Here is a 15234-nt window from a genome sequence, read left to right on the forward strand (position 1 = left end):
ATCTTCCTGGTTCCAAACAGAGAAAATGCACCTTGAAAATGCATTTGAGTTCCTCTCATCTGAACAAACATCTAAAAGCTAAAAAGTTCTGAAGGTCATGCTTCACTCAGTTCTTTATCCTCTTCAGTGGCCTGTCTGAAAACTCTAAATCTGAAAAACACATTGAAGTGTCATTACCTTTTTCCCCTCACATGGGAGTTCTGATATTCCAAGAGATGAAATATTACTTCCATTTGCTCTATCTGTCAATAAAGTATTACATTTGTGTATGTATACTATTATAATAAATAACAGGTCCCAAGGATGTGCACACTTAGCTTTTATCAAAATAACTGCCCGTTTCACATATAGCCCGGTTATCAAATGCTAACCTCAGTTTAATAATTACATTTCTGAACATACTGAGTTCATGCAAAACCACAGCTAATAAAAGGCAGAAAGGCAAGGCTCAGCAGTTGTAAAATCCACAGGTTTTATTAAAGTTACCTCTTTCACAGTTTTCACCACTGCTTCATCAGACAAAAAAGTAAAGCAAATGAACTTCTTTTATACTAACTTTTAGTATCAATTAACATGACAATGCAGAATCCTAATTGATCCACAAGGCATTTACTTTTAAAGCAACAGCATTTAAAAACAGCACATAAAAAAGTAGCAAGTAAAAGCACAAAAATGCAAGATAATACATTTATCTATTTTTCTTTGCCTTTAATACTGGTTTTAGGGGTACACGGTCATTCAGACCCATTCCCCTGTGTGCTCCTAACATTAAAATCCACTGTAATTCTACATTTTCTGTCATGTTTACTAACCCCCCTCACACTCTCAGTCGCAACTTGCAAAAATTGGAATACAAATGTATGTGTGTTGCCATTTGTTACTGTGTGTTTTGCTAAAGCACTACAGTCATTCCCTCTTCTGATCCCGCACTCTCTCTTTCAGTTTCCGGTTGGTTTACCTATGTAAAATTTGAAGCACAAAACACAGTGTGCTGCATAAATAATATTCTGTGTATTGCAGTCTGCTGAAGCCCTAAGTTTCCATAAATAGCCTGTCTCTGGATGCTTGAAATACATAACCTGATCAGTATAATCACAGTATGCACATTCCATGACCATGTACCCCTAAAACCAGTATTAAAGGCAGAGAAAAATAGATAAATGTATTATCCTGCATTTTTGTGTTTTTACTTGCTACTTTTTATGTGCTGTTTTTAGATGCTGTTGCTTTAAAAGTAAATGCCTTGTGGATCAATTAGGATTCTGCATTGTCATGTTAATTGATACTAAAATTTAGTATAAAAGAAGTTCATTTGCTTTACTTTTTTTGTCTGATGAAGCGGTGATGAACACTGCAAAAGTGCTAACTTTTTTAATAAAACCTGTGGATTTTATAACTGAGCCTTGCCTTTCTGCCTGTTACTAACTCTGGTTTTGCTTGGAATTCTGTTTGGGTCTGCTGCTAGAATACACTCCCTGCCTTTGGGTTTTCTTGTTGCTTTAACAATAACTGTGAGTATGACAGAAGGTGAAGCTGTTTATGGTACTGGCAATGTTAATGGAGATGCTGCTCATATGCAAGCTGAAATGGTGAATCACAGGATATGTACCTTCATGACAGTCTTAGAAAAACCTCTCCTTACTGGTGAGTTGCTGTTGATCCCATAGTAGTGGTGCTGCGGTAGCGCTGTCGCCTCACACCAAGACGTTGTCCTGTTCGATTCTCAGCTAGAGTGTCTTCTGTGTGGAGGCATGCGTGAATGGGCGTGCCTTCGTTGAAGGTTGTGCATCAGGGCTGGTAACTCGACACGTAAAAATCCACTACCAAACATTAGCAGACCGGAGTTCCGCTGTGGCGACCCCTAACGACATAAGCTGAAAGACACAACAATAACTGGTGAGTTGCTGTTAAATGTTAATGAAAATGAAGTTCCTGAAATAAATGATAATCGAATTAGAGATTTAAAAATTTAAAATGTACTTTAGAAAATGACTTATAGAAGTATAAAAGACTACAGTGTCAATGTTTTCACCTTGAGGCATGTTTAAATATGAATGTTATACCTAGGGGCTTATGAGTCCTTAACATCCCTAGTTATGGTGACATGTATCCTTTCTTGTTGGCTCAAAGGCAACAGATCAGTTTAAACACCAGTCAGGCTTATTTGAAACTGTTAATAGACTTTTTTTCAGCCTGTAGAACTTGAACTGTATGATAAAATATCCCAACAGCAAAAAGATTTAACTAGTGCAGTGGGTGAAGCAGCAGATATTTATTCCAATGGCCTAATTGAAAAGGTCATGGGATATGAAGAACGATTGCTACAACAAAAATGGAAGAAAATTACAAGGGACATTAATGATTTTTCCAAACAAGTTTTTACTTGGCCCATTGTACAAACTTGCCAGAAACTTAGTGCAAAAAATTCTTGCACTTCTGAAGCTGAAGGGCCAAATAACCGGTGTGTAATGAATAGAATACTGAATCAGGAAGTACTATCATCCAGTCATATTAGTCAGCAAGTGGGGACAGACGAAGTGACCAATCCAGGTGATGGAGGTAAAGTGATGTCACCAGAGCCACAAACTTCTACATACTCCACCCCGGTAGGGGAGTGCCAAGTTCTGAGTAATGTAGTTTCGATATCAAAGACAGCGGAAATGGGTCTGTTTGTGAGGCGTAAAATACTTCAGCCCCAACTGGAATCTTCATCTTTTTTTTCCAGGACTAGCCCTGCCGTATCACAGCACCATAAGGAAGTCCCACGATTTAGACAACTACAGAGGGGGCCAGAAGAAGGAGCTGCCGCCATCCAACCAAACCAGAACCATCAAGAAAATGTGGGGGTTGGAACAAAGAGTTTAGTTTGGAACATTTCCAGCTACAGTTTAACAGTAGCAGAAGAGTCGCTGCTGACTAAAGGTTTGACTTTTATCCCCACTACTGGGGCTGACATTACAGAACTGCTTGTTGAGTTTCTCTCTTTGCACATAATTTAGCATTAAAATTAATGTTTGGTAATGATGGTAAAAACAATGAAGTTAAATTATTTAGAAAACCTAGTATGTTTGTACCAGCATTGCCCCCTGCTGTTAAATTTTTTTATTAACCTGTGAAAATGATTTGTATGGGCTTTTCAGTCACAGGGAACTGAATAGGCACAGTAGCCCAGATAATTTAAAAGTGAACGACAAGCCTTGTTATAAATGCAACGTAATACAAATATTGTTATTCGTCCGGCAGATAATGGGGGACCAGTGGTTGTTCTTGATTCAACTTATTATTATGACAGTATATCTACTATGCTCAGTGATTTAAACACTTATGTTAGTATTGATGCAGTAATGGTACATGACTTGAAACGCAGGCTTAACAACTGCTTACTAGAATATATGAATTTAGGACTTATCACTAAGGAACTGTATGATTATTTTATAGTGCGGAATCCATTTATACCCCAAATGCATGGGTTACCAAAAATGCATAAGCATCCATGAGGCCTCCATTTAGACCCATTGTAGCAGGTGTGGTCTGGTTGACAGAGCCTATATCTAGGTTTCTGGATAAACAACTTAGAAAGGTTTTGGATGAATCTGAGGTAGTGTTAAGAGAGACAGAACATTTTTTAAGGGATCTATATAATGTAACCAGTGGAGAGAATAGTAAAAGCATTGAGGTCCTGGCAACTCTAGATGTGATCTCATTATTTACATGTATTCCCAATCAGGAGGGATAATGATGGTGAAAAGTACCTCATATAGATATGGAAAATTTGAATCAAAACAGGTGGACCTTTTCTGTTTACTTCTGGAATTAGTTCTAGACAGTAACATATTTTTCTTCAAAGACAGGTGCTACTGGCAAAAACAGGAGTTGCTATGGGCACTAGCTGTGCAAACTCTTATGCCAACTTAGTAATGATGGAATGGGAATATCAACACATTCTAAATAATTTGAACCCACATATAATAATATATTGACATTTTGTGGATGATCTTTTTATAGGTTGGCAGGAGGGTGAAGAGAGTTTAGAACTTTATACCCGATATTTGAACACCAGCAGTAACTTTCTTAAATTCACCCTAAACAAATCCATGAGTAAAATTGATTTTTGGATGTAACTATAGCTAAGCAAGGAACTGGTCTAACCACCAGCATTCATACAAAAGAATGCCATCGTCCCACATATTTGCACAGGGAGAGTATGCCTCTACAACACATTTTTAGTAATATCATTAAGGGACGGGCTATGAGGACCTCACATTTATCCTGTGATGGCAAGGACTTTTGTGAGGGACTATGCCATCTATGGGATGACTTTATGGGTAGAGGGTATGAACATGTGAAAATTGACAAGGCATATAGTAAAACAAATGAGGAAAGAGGATGGAGGGCCAAGCCCTATTTTTCACAACGAAATGATACAGTTAAGTACACTGAAAGTTGTTCTGTGAAAATGCCCATGGTTATTACCTGTACATCGGAGGTGAACAGGATTAGGGAAGTGGTCACAAGTAACTGCCATATCTTTGCGCACTAAAGAGGAGGTAAAAGAGCTGTTAGGCCAAAGGCCTATTTTCGTGTATTAAAACAAAAAGAGCCTTAAACAACATTTATGTTATGCTAGATTATATCATAATTCAGGGGTAAAACTATGGGGTACACGTAAATGTCAGGAATGTGCATACTGTGATTATATTGATTAGTCTATGTATTTCTAGCATCCAGAGACAGACTATTTATGGAAACTTAGGGTTTCAGCAGACTGCAATACACATTATGCAGCACACTGTTTTGTGCTTCAAATTTTACATAGGTAAAACTAACCGGAAACTGAAAGAGAGAGTGCGGGATCATTTATATTGTACAAGAAGAAGAAATGACTTAGCAAAACACACAGTAACAAATGGCAACACATATACATTTGTAGTCCAAGTTTTGCTAGTTGTGACAGTGTGTGGGGGGGTTTAGTAAACATGACAGAAAATGCAGAATTACAGTGGATTTTAAGGTTAGGAACACAAAGTGGAATGGGTCTGAATGACCATGTACCTATAAAATCAGTATTAAAGGCAAAGAAAGATAGATAAATGTATTCTGCATTTTTGTGTTTTTACTTGCTACTTTTTATGTGCTGTTTTTAGATACTATTGCTTTAAAAGTAAATGCCTTGTGGATCAGTTAGGATTCTGCATTGTCATGTTAATTGATACTAAAATTTAGTATAAAAGAAGTTCATTTCCTTTACTTTTTCGTCTGATGAAGCAGTGGTGAACACTGAGAAAGTGCTAACGTTTAATAAAACCTGTGGATTTTACAACTGAGCCTTGCCTTTCTGCCTGTTACTAGCTGTGGTTTTGCTTGGAATTTTGTTTGGGTCTGCTGCTGGAATACTCTCTGCCTTTGGGTTTTCTTGCTGATATTGAGTTCATGATTCATATCTAGTCACAGTACAGAGAAACACCTTTTTATGATCAGTCCTGGATTCTTTGCATCAGAAAGTCTTTATTTTTTATTCACCAAATGGTCCTCATCATAGTCTTTCTGTACCAGTGACACCATACTAGACCTGTCATGCACTGAGGACCCCTCTCATAGTGTTAGGTCACATGCCAGTTAGTATTATGATGGTTCCGCATACAAAACTTCATATCCGAAAATTCCAACATTACCTATGGAATCTCTGAGATCAGATGGTTAACCAAATTAATCAAAATTTTACAGTAATCCCAACTTGCCAATGTGGCAGTCTGGGAGAGTCAATAAAACTAAATTATCTATGCATTCTCCACTAGTAATGTTTGTGCAGCATAGCGGGATGCATTACTCAGCCAGTCGATTCAGACTTGCTTGGCCAAATAAAATTTTATCTCTAGGAAGGAAAGTGGAATGCAACCAGTACAAGTAAGTCCAGCAAAGCTGTGGGGGTTGGGATGTGTCAGTGAATGAATGTTTGTGGACATGTGTTTGTATGTCTGTAGAGGCATGAATGAGGCTGTGTGTGTGTGTGTGTGTGTGTGTGTGTGTGTGTGTGTGTGTGTGTGTGTGTGTGTGTGTGTGTGTGTGTGTGTGTGTGTGTCCATGCCTGGGTGTCTGAAGGTGTGCATCTGTGTGTTTCTGTATGAGGATGCTTTCACTAACATGGTGCATGGGCTGCTAGGGATAACAATAGACTAGTCACGTCTGATAATGCAGTATTTGATTGAGAGTCATAGTAATGAGCCACAAATGAGGTCTTTCTCTCTGCAGATTTACCATGCCTGTGCATCAGGAGTTCTCTCCATCACATCAATTGCCCAATCAGAAATTCTGAAGTCCTGACCATAGTGTTTGCAGTGTAAACATTTGCTATAGCTGTACACAATAGGTGCAGAGATTAATGCTTTTTGTTTCACCCAGTTTGTGTCTATTTTATAAACTGTGTGCCGGTCTTTTCAGTGTGGGATGCACATTCATACAGTCTGCTCAGCACTGCAGTTTATCTTTTGGGAATCTTGCAAATCAGCCACCTGTGTCACTAGGTACACACAGCTTGTGTTTGACAGTAATATTGCGCATCTAGTACTTTTTTTCACGATCAGTACTGACAATTCATGATCAGTACTAACTATTCACGATCAGTACTGACCATTCACGATCCGTACTGACCATTCACGATCAGTACTGACCATTCACGATCCATACTGACCATTCATGATCCGTACTGACCATTCATGATCCGTACTGACCATTCACAATCCGTACTGACCATTCACGATCCGTACTAACTGACCATTTTCCTTTTCTTTTAGCCACACATTTTCCTTCAGGCTAAGGATAAGGTTTTCTGAGGTTTTCTGATTTGGACTATCAGTTATGATACTTCATGTTTTAGTATGTTGGCAGGCCACAAGCCCATTTAATCTGGGTCAGCAGTCCTCTGTAAAATAATACACATATCTGTAAACATGTAAAAGACTTATGTGAATACACAATTGTACATTGCAGACTCGGGTAAAGCAAAAAATAAGAGCACATTTAGACAGCTGTAACAGAGTATTTCACACATGGGCAGTTAAAAGGTAAGAAGTTTAAGAAGCTAATAATAAAAATCAATGTGCATACAATTTTATTTATTCAGTCTGCTTTTTACTTACCTCTTTGTTTTACAAGCTCCCCCCAAAAAGTATCACTCCATTAGATTGCTTCCAAATGTTTTTCCCAGTTCCAGTAAGTATTCCTTTTGTTAAAGCATTAATTTGTGGTTCAGGTCCCCAGTCTTAATCCTCACTTGAAATTCCTCACAGTTCATTGGTCTCAACTTGTAAGGCTTTCTCATATGTGGTGCTAGAATTTTTGGAACTCAGTAGCAGACTCCATTAAAATGAAACCCATGTGAAACTCCTGTGAGTCGTGGCTCAAGGCATAGCTTACTCCGAAGCAGAATATAAATCAAGGTGAGCTGTTACATAAGCCAGACTTTACATGGTGCTTGTTACTCAGTTCTTTGCATGCACTGCTCCTCACTGCTGTTCATTTAACAACGGCTCTTTTATGATCACTACTAACATTCGGAAGTTGTTCGCACAGGGTTGTTCACTTTTATGTTTATACTTTTGTAAGATACCATTTTGTGTGTGTGTGTGTGTTTGCTCAGATGTGTTAATAACTTTGTATGTACTTTGACCAAGTGTCTCTTGTGAATTTCTGTACTTGGTAATAAGCTATGAAAAGTCTGTTCATTTAGATGAATGCACATATGCAGGTCAGGGTTTATTAAAGTTTACTTCTAACATGACTTGTAACCAGATTTCACCAACAAATGAATTTATAGTGTGTGAAATGGCCATGCATTTTAAATTGCCACCATCTGTTTATTATGTATGTTTTACTATCTTTTATTATGTGTATTTTATTATTGCATTGTGTATCATTCATTTCACAGTATTACTAACTGGTTTGACATCCATAATTTGTAACTGAACTTTTTCTACGGTAATGAAATATACTTCTAAAAGAGAAGTACAGAGAAGTACATGTTTACTGACCCCCTGTTTTACAAAAGGTATGCTAATGTGTTTGGTATTTGGTTCATAGGTTGGTACTAAGCTATCGGCCCTAGGGCCTATACAAGCCTAGCCATAACAATTTCTTGGCTATTTCTTCCCACACTATTTACTTCCCTGGACTCCTGTCTAGCAGGGCAACTGACGTGATCCCCGGGGTGAATTTCCTTTCTCCCATCCAATCATCAAGGTTCCTTTTGAAGACTGCAAAAGAGGCGCTCTGCTTGACAAGTATGGGCAGTCTATTTCAGAGTCTGGGGAGTCTCTGGGTCAGGAACCTATCCCTCCAGCATGTTTTGTTTATTGTGATGACAAGGTTTAGATCCCTGGCGCATGTGACTCTGAGGGATTGGGATTTCAATAAGCGTAGCATGCCCAACAGCTCTAGGTTTGACATGGCCTTGTATGTTAAGCAGAGATCGCCGCGGAGTAGACGATATGTGACAGAGTATAGCTGGAGTTTTTTAAGGCAGTCAGCATAGGGCATCTGCTTTAGGCCTGTGATTCTTTTAGTGATGTATTTCTGCGGCCTTTCCGGTTGTTGCAGATGTCTTGAGAGGTACATACCAAATGGGGCATTGTATTCTATAATGGGTCTAATGAGGGATGAGTACAGTGGGGCAATGACCTCCTTTTTTCTGGATAAAAAGCCCTTAGTGATGAGGTGTGCCACATAGAAGGATTTCCTGACTGTTGTGGCGATGTGGTTATTGAAGGTGAGACCATTGTCCACCTGTGTCCATAAGTCTCTTATCACACTTTTGGTGTTTAGTGTACTGCCACCTATGTGGTAATTCACAGGTACATGTTTTTTCCCAAAGGGGATAACTATACATTTCTTGGCATTGAGCTTGAGCCCATGGCTCTGGCACCAAACATCTGTTTCTGTAAGGCCCTTTTGTAGAGTATCGACATCATTTGGAGATTCAGTAATGGCTCCCAGTTTGCAGTCATCTGTGAACTTTGTTAGCCAGAGTCCCTTAGTGTTGGCCTGTACTTCAGAAAAGTAGATGCCAAACAAAAGAGATCCCAGGACTGAACCCTGAGGTATTCCACTTGTGGGTTCTGTCAGTAAGCCAGTTGGCAACCCATCGAGTGACGTAGGGATTAATGCCCAGCTTAGTAAGTTTATCTATGATTCCAGAGTGAGGGATGGTGTGGGTTCTGTCAGTAAGCCAGTTGGCAACCCATCAAGTGACATAGGGATTAATGCCCAGCTTAGAAAGTTTATCTATGATTCCAGAGTGGGGGATGGTGTCAAAGGCCTTGGTGAGGTCCAGATAGGCTGTGTGGACTGTCTTACCTTCATCCACGGCTCTGGAGACTGATTTGAAGAAGTCAATCAGGTTCAGGAGACAAAATCAGCCCTTCATGAACCCAAACTGGGTGGGGTCCAGTGTTTTAAGGTTGCCAATGTCTTTGTTTATTAGTTCCATAATAATACGTTCCATGGCCTTGCAGATCAGGCTCGTCAGACTGATGGGGTGGTAGTTCCCGGGATCCAAGTTGGATCCCCCCTTGTGGAGTGGGATAACTGTAGCTGTGCTCCACTGAGTGAGCATGAAGCCTGAGGTGAGGGTATGATTAAACATGGTACTTAGGTGAGGTGTCAGTTCATTTTGTAGTTTATGTAGTGCACAGCCTGGGATGTCATCTGGTCCCATGGATGCTGTATTCTTAGCTTTGGAGAGTGCATTTTTTACCTGTGTGGCTGTTATTACTGGAATTTGGTAATCTTCCGGTATTGAGATGGGCCATTTAGGGGGTGAAGTGGGCACTGAATCGATCTGCCAGGGTATTGGCAATATCCTTGGGATCAGTATATTTAATGCCATTCTGTTGTAGCTCAGAGCAGATCTGAGCATTGCCATTTAGATTCCTGACATAGTTATAGAATGCCTTGTGGTTGCCTTTGGAATTTTTGGCAATTTTATTTTCATAACTAAAACCAAATGAAAGGAGATGAAAAAGTGAACTGCCGTCACAAAAACCAAACAAAATGTTCACTTTGGAGACCAAATAAGGGTATGAGACCCAAGCTGTACAAATCCAGATGGAAATCGATATAATAGTTGAAATAATTCGAAAAATGGAAGTAGAATGTAGAAAAACTGGTTTATTAAGTTCCCTATATTCAAGTTTGGTCTCCCACATGCCACCCCTGACCTCCCTTGGTACAACCTCTAATACAAAGAAATAAAATACAGAATCCTTACAAACCTGGGTGTGTCGAAACAGTGCGTTATTTAAATTATTTCTTTTGATTTCGTAAGTATGTTCGTATATTCTGGATTTTAATTTCCTTTCTGTTTTTCCCACGTAAAAAGAAAAACAGGAGTGGCATGTGATATATACTACCCTGCAGTATGGCAGTTTGCAAACTTAGTAGAAGAGATGGTTCTTTTTCTACTAGGTATAAAAATGCTGATATTGTTTTGAATGTATTGACATTGGGAGCAAGAACCACATTTATAAGTACCTATTTTATATGATTCATTGTTTATAATGGGAGCTCCTCCGAACTCAAAAATATTTTTTAAATTCATGTCCCTTCGATATATAAATTTTATTGGCTGATTCTTTATATGCTCAAGTTCTGTAAAATCCCTAAACTTGTCCCATTCTTTACTAAGGGTATTTTTAAGTACCACTGCATCACCAGTATAATCCATTATATATGCATTGACATTGTTAATTTTAGTAACCAAATGTGCCCTAATCCTATCATTTTCAGCAATAATGGGCACCCCTTCAGTCAAAAAAGAAACATCCTCAAGGGACAACTTATAAGGTCTAGCAGGATGACCTCAGAAGACTCCGATTTTTTCAATGATTGCCAATTCATAATCGATATGTTTCAAAAAAGGGGGTATCCTTCTTATTTAACGGATGAAATATACAAAGTAGTCGTAGAGGGTAGAAAAGGGAGATTTGCCCCTATACTTGGACAGGATGACTCAAATAATATTATAGAATTGAATGACCCTGACCATTTTAATAGTTTTTCAAATGCATATATAATGGATTATACTGGTGATGCAGTGGTACTTAAAAATACCCTTAGTAAAGAATGGGACAAGTTTAGGGATTTTACAGAACTTGAGCATATAAAGAATCAGCCAATAAAATTTATATATCGAAGGGACATGAATTTAAAAAATATTTTTGAGTTCGGAGGAGCTCCCATTATAAACAATGAATCACATAAAATAGGTACTTATAAATGTGGTTCTTGCTCCCAATGTCAATACATTCAAAACAATATCAGCATTTTTATACCTAGTAGAAAAAGAACCATCTCTTCTACTAAGTTTGCAAACTGCCATACTGCAGGGGTAGTATATATCGCCACATGCCACTCCTGTTTTTCTTTTTACGTGGGAAAAACAGAAAGGAAATTAAAATCCAGAATATACGAACATACTTACGAAATCAAAAGAAATAATTTAAATAACGCACTGTTTCGACACACCCAGGTTTGTAAGGATTCTGTATTTTATTTCTTTGTATTAGAGGTTGTACCAAGGGAGGTCAGGGGTGGCATGTGGGAGACCAAACTTGAATATAGGGAACTTAATAAACCAGTTTTTCTACATTCTACTTCCATTTTTCGAATTATTTCAACTATTATATCGATTTCCATCTGGATTTGTACAGCTTGGGTCTCATACCCTTATTTGGTCTCCAAAGTGAACATTTTGTTTGGTTTTATTTTCATAACTAGCTTTGGAGGATTTTATATGGGATCTCAGCTTCTTACTGAGGCTGGTAAGGGAGTTTTTTGCATCCTGGGATTTTCCTCTTTTCTGCAACAGATTCTTCCTTTTGTTGTAAAGTTTGTTTATGGCAGAGGACCACCAGATTGGCTTCCTTTTTTTGAAGGAGAACATCTTGGTTCTATTTGGGATGGCACGATTTATGCATGAGTGGATGTGCTCGTACAGTGCTTTAGTGTAGGACTCAGCAGTCGAACTTTCGGTTCCTGTCTGCATGGGTGTCATTTAGTCTGTAACTTCTGACTTCAGTAGCATGAAGTTGGCTTTGGGGACATTTTGTATGGAGATTTCCTTACTGGGGGTGGGGGTGGGATGTGGATGTTAAGGGTGATTATCTTATGGTCTGACCTGACCAGTGAGGGGGTGACCATAGGTGTGGAGCATTGATTTCCCATGTTGGTAAAGACCAGGTCTAGGATATTGGAGCCCCTGGTGGGACTACGAATTAGTTGATCCAGGGCATTGGAATTTATGAATTCCAAGAACTGTTAGGCAAAGGTGTTAGTACATGAGTAGTTTTCCCAGTTAATGGCAGGGTAGTTGAAATCACCCAGTATTAGGGTGTTTGGTTGTATATTAATATTTTCCAGTATGTTTTGAAAGGTGTAGTGAGAATCTTGGGGTATGCTGGGGGATCTGTAGCAAGCTACAATTTGGATTGCAGTCTTACCTAATGTTAGTTGCACCTGGAGAATTTCAGATGCATTGTGTTGGGCAACTAACCTGTTGGTGTGAATATGGACACTCCTCCACCTTTAGTGTTTTGATCCTGGTTTGGTGGCCGAAAAGTGTGGTAAGAATTGTAGCCTGGTATTGCAGGGGTGCTCTCTGGAGCCTTGAACCAGGTCTCAGTTACTGCACAGATATCTATGTTCTCCATTTTTAGGAGTGCCTCAAGAGAGTGCATTTTGAGGTTTAGTCTTCAAGCATTGAGTAGCATTACCTTCAGATTTTGCATGCTTGTACCTGTTACGGTGGTGGTTTTGTCATTTGAACTTTGCCTAAAAAAGGCAATATAGGGATGACAAGAGCCTTAGCCAGTAACCTGAATCCCAGGGGTGACAGGTGCAGACCATCTCTGGCAAAGCATCGTGGTCTGTCGATCATATCATCCCAGGCAGACAGATACTGGATCCCCTTTGACACCAGAAGCTTAGCCAATTGTTGAAGTCAATCATTTTGTCCTTATATTGTGGTATCATTCTGGGCGAAGGCAGGATGCTACTCAGGGCTAGGGTCATAACTGTCTGGGCCACATGATCTGAGAGCTCTTCCATGTCTCTTTTCATGTAGTCCAGGGAGGTACGTTTCAAGTCATTCACTCCAACATGGACAATGATAGAGTCTTATTTGTACTTGTTGTGGAGTGACTGAATGAATGAGTTATGTGGTGGATCCTGGCACCCGACAGGCAGCTCACTGTCATTTTCTCCTTGTTCAGCCTGGTGAGTGGGACATCAGTGTGCCTGACTATGGAGTCACCTATGACTAAAGTGTTAGGTACATTGTCTTGCCTTAGGGGCTGTTGCTGGGTGGCACACTGGTGTTGTGAGCTATGTGACACTTTGGTTCTGATTGGTTGTTTGCATTTCAGCTTCGGAGGTCCTTGTTGCTTGGGCAGGTTACAGTTAAGGGCCTCCACATATGTGGATTTAGTGTTGCTATGTGTGGGTGTTGGTGGTGTGAATTTAGAACGGCTATGTGTTGCTTGAGGTGTAGTGCGGGTGTTAACCTTCTCCTCTTGAATGTCTAGAACAATCTTGGGTGGAGAGAGCTTTGCTTCCAGTTTGGCTATGTAAGTGCATCTCTCACAGGTTGTAGTGTTGGGTGGTAGGAGGAGAGGGTTGTCTGTGTACATGAGGCAATTGCTGCATTGCCCAAGTATGCCCAGATTCACCAGGTGGACAGGAGAAATCAACTGAAGCTGACCCTTGGACATGCCTGGTTTGGTGCTTTTTTTTTTTTGAAAAGTACAGGAGCTGTTTTCCCTTACCTTAGCAAGGTACTTTGCAATTATAGTCTGTTTAGTGCCTATGATTAATTTCTCCTTATTAATAAGGAGAGTTGAGTGCTTGCATCAGTTTAAGGCTTCCTAGTACTTTCCAGCAGGTATTAGAGCAAGTGCTAGTCACAGGGATGCTTAAAGGTAAGATGAAACAAAAAGTGTTTATCCTAAACACTGCAGTGTGCACTAGAGAAGTTAGATGTGAAAGTAGGTAACTTAAGTTTTACCTGTCTAAAAAGTTAGTTTTAGTGGAGAGTCACTATTTTTAAAACAGCAAGATAGATTGACAGGGGATGATCACTTTTGTATTCCGGTACTATGGAATACAGTAGAATGGCCAATAAATTTAAATAGTTGAAGGGGAGTGATTTCACAAAGTGATAATTTTGTGCTTACTCACACACGCCAGTGAGTGAAAGCAGAGAGGAAATGAGATATATATGGTCAAATTAAATTAACATAAGAGGCAGGCAACTAGAAAGACAGTGGAATTTAAGAAACAACAGTGACAGGGTGGAGGGGGTGGCCTGACTCTCAAGAGACAGAGCTGTGGTGTCTTTTGAAGTTTTAATTTGGAGTTAAAAGCAGAACACAAGCAAAACACAAGGTAAAGAAAAAAAAATCACAGCACTCAAAATATAAAAAGGCAATAAACTTAATACAAAATACAACAAATAAAAAGCAAACCAACCTTTCCCTCACAGCAAAGTGTAGCAGAGTCTGGGTGAGCCTTTCCAATAAATCATTATAAATTGGCCTTTAGTGACACAAAACCACTACACAACAATTGCTGAAATGTACAAAACTGCAAAAGTAGGTACATCAAAGGCCCACCTAGCAAACAAGAGCTATTTTATTTCCTAAAAAAGTCAGTGCAGTCATATATTTTCAGGTAGAGAAAAAAAAATGTTCCTGGACTTGGTTAACGCTCTGTATTCACCTCAAAGCATAAAACATAAAAAGAATAGAAATGAACTGACCATGGCTGATAGAAAAATAAAAACAGTTTAATGAGTAAAGTAAGCGCTTTCGCGATAAATAACAAATCACTTCATCAGACTCTAACTAGCACACATACATTCTCTAAATTTAAACCATATTATTACCAATCAGAGAACTTCCTTGGTAGTTGCGTATTATCTCAACCAGATTTTTTGCGGTTGCGAAATGCCCCTACTTGAAAAGGAATGACTGCATGAAACACTGTAAGGCGTATACTCCGTTTTACATTTCAAAGAGTGTAGATTACCTGCAGGAGCAGAAAAAATGTCAAAAATCCTAGGGATGTTTGGCATGAATCACGCTTCGATTGTCATGGATGCTGCCTTTCTGATGAATGCAAGGTTTGGAATCGTCAGGTATCCTTCACAGAAGAACACAGACACAGGACATAACTTTTTGCTAGCAG

At 39.2% G+C, this 15234-nt stretch overlaps 1 protein-coding gene across 2 annotated transcripts in view; it reads left to right on the forward strand.

Annotated features, from left to right (window-relative positions):
• The window catches only part of PDE7B (phosphodiesterase 7B), a 2106446-nt gene that overhangs the window by 716184 nt on the left and 1375028 nt on the right, over positions 1 to 15234 (forward strand). Inside the window, exon 3 of one of the 2 annotated variants that reach the window (XM_044076350.1) lies at positions 2726 to 2922. The exons of the other annotated variant lie outside the window; for it this stretch is intronic. Within the exon in view, the coding sequence (XP_043932285.1) occupies positions 2726 to 2922 (197 nt within the window). The remainder of the gene's footprint in view (positions 1 to 2725; positions 2923 to 15234) is intronic. 2 annotated transcript variants of the gene reach the window in all.

The sequence above is a fragment of the Protopterus annectens genome, chromosome 1.part1 (genome assembly GCF_019279795.1).
Source record: "Protopterus annectens isolate FY-2018-M chromosome 1.part1, PAN1.0, whole genome shotgun sequence".
Taxonomy (NCBI): Eukaryota; Metazoa; Chordata; order Ceratodontiformes; family Protopteridae; genus Protopterus; species Protopterus annectens.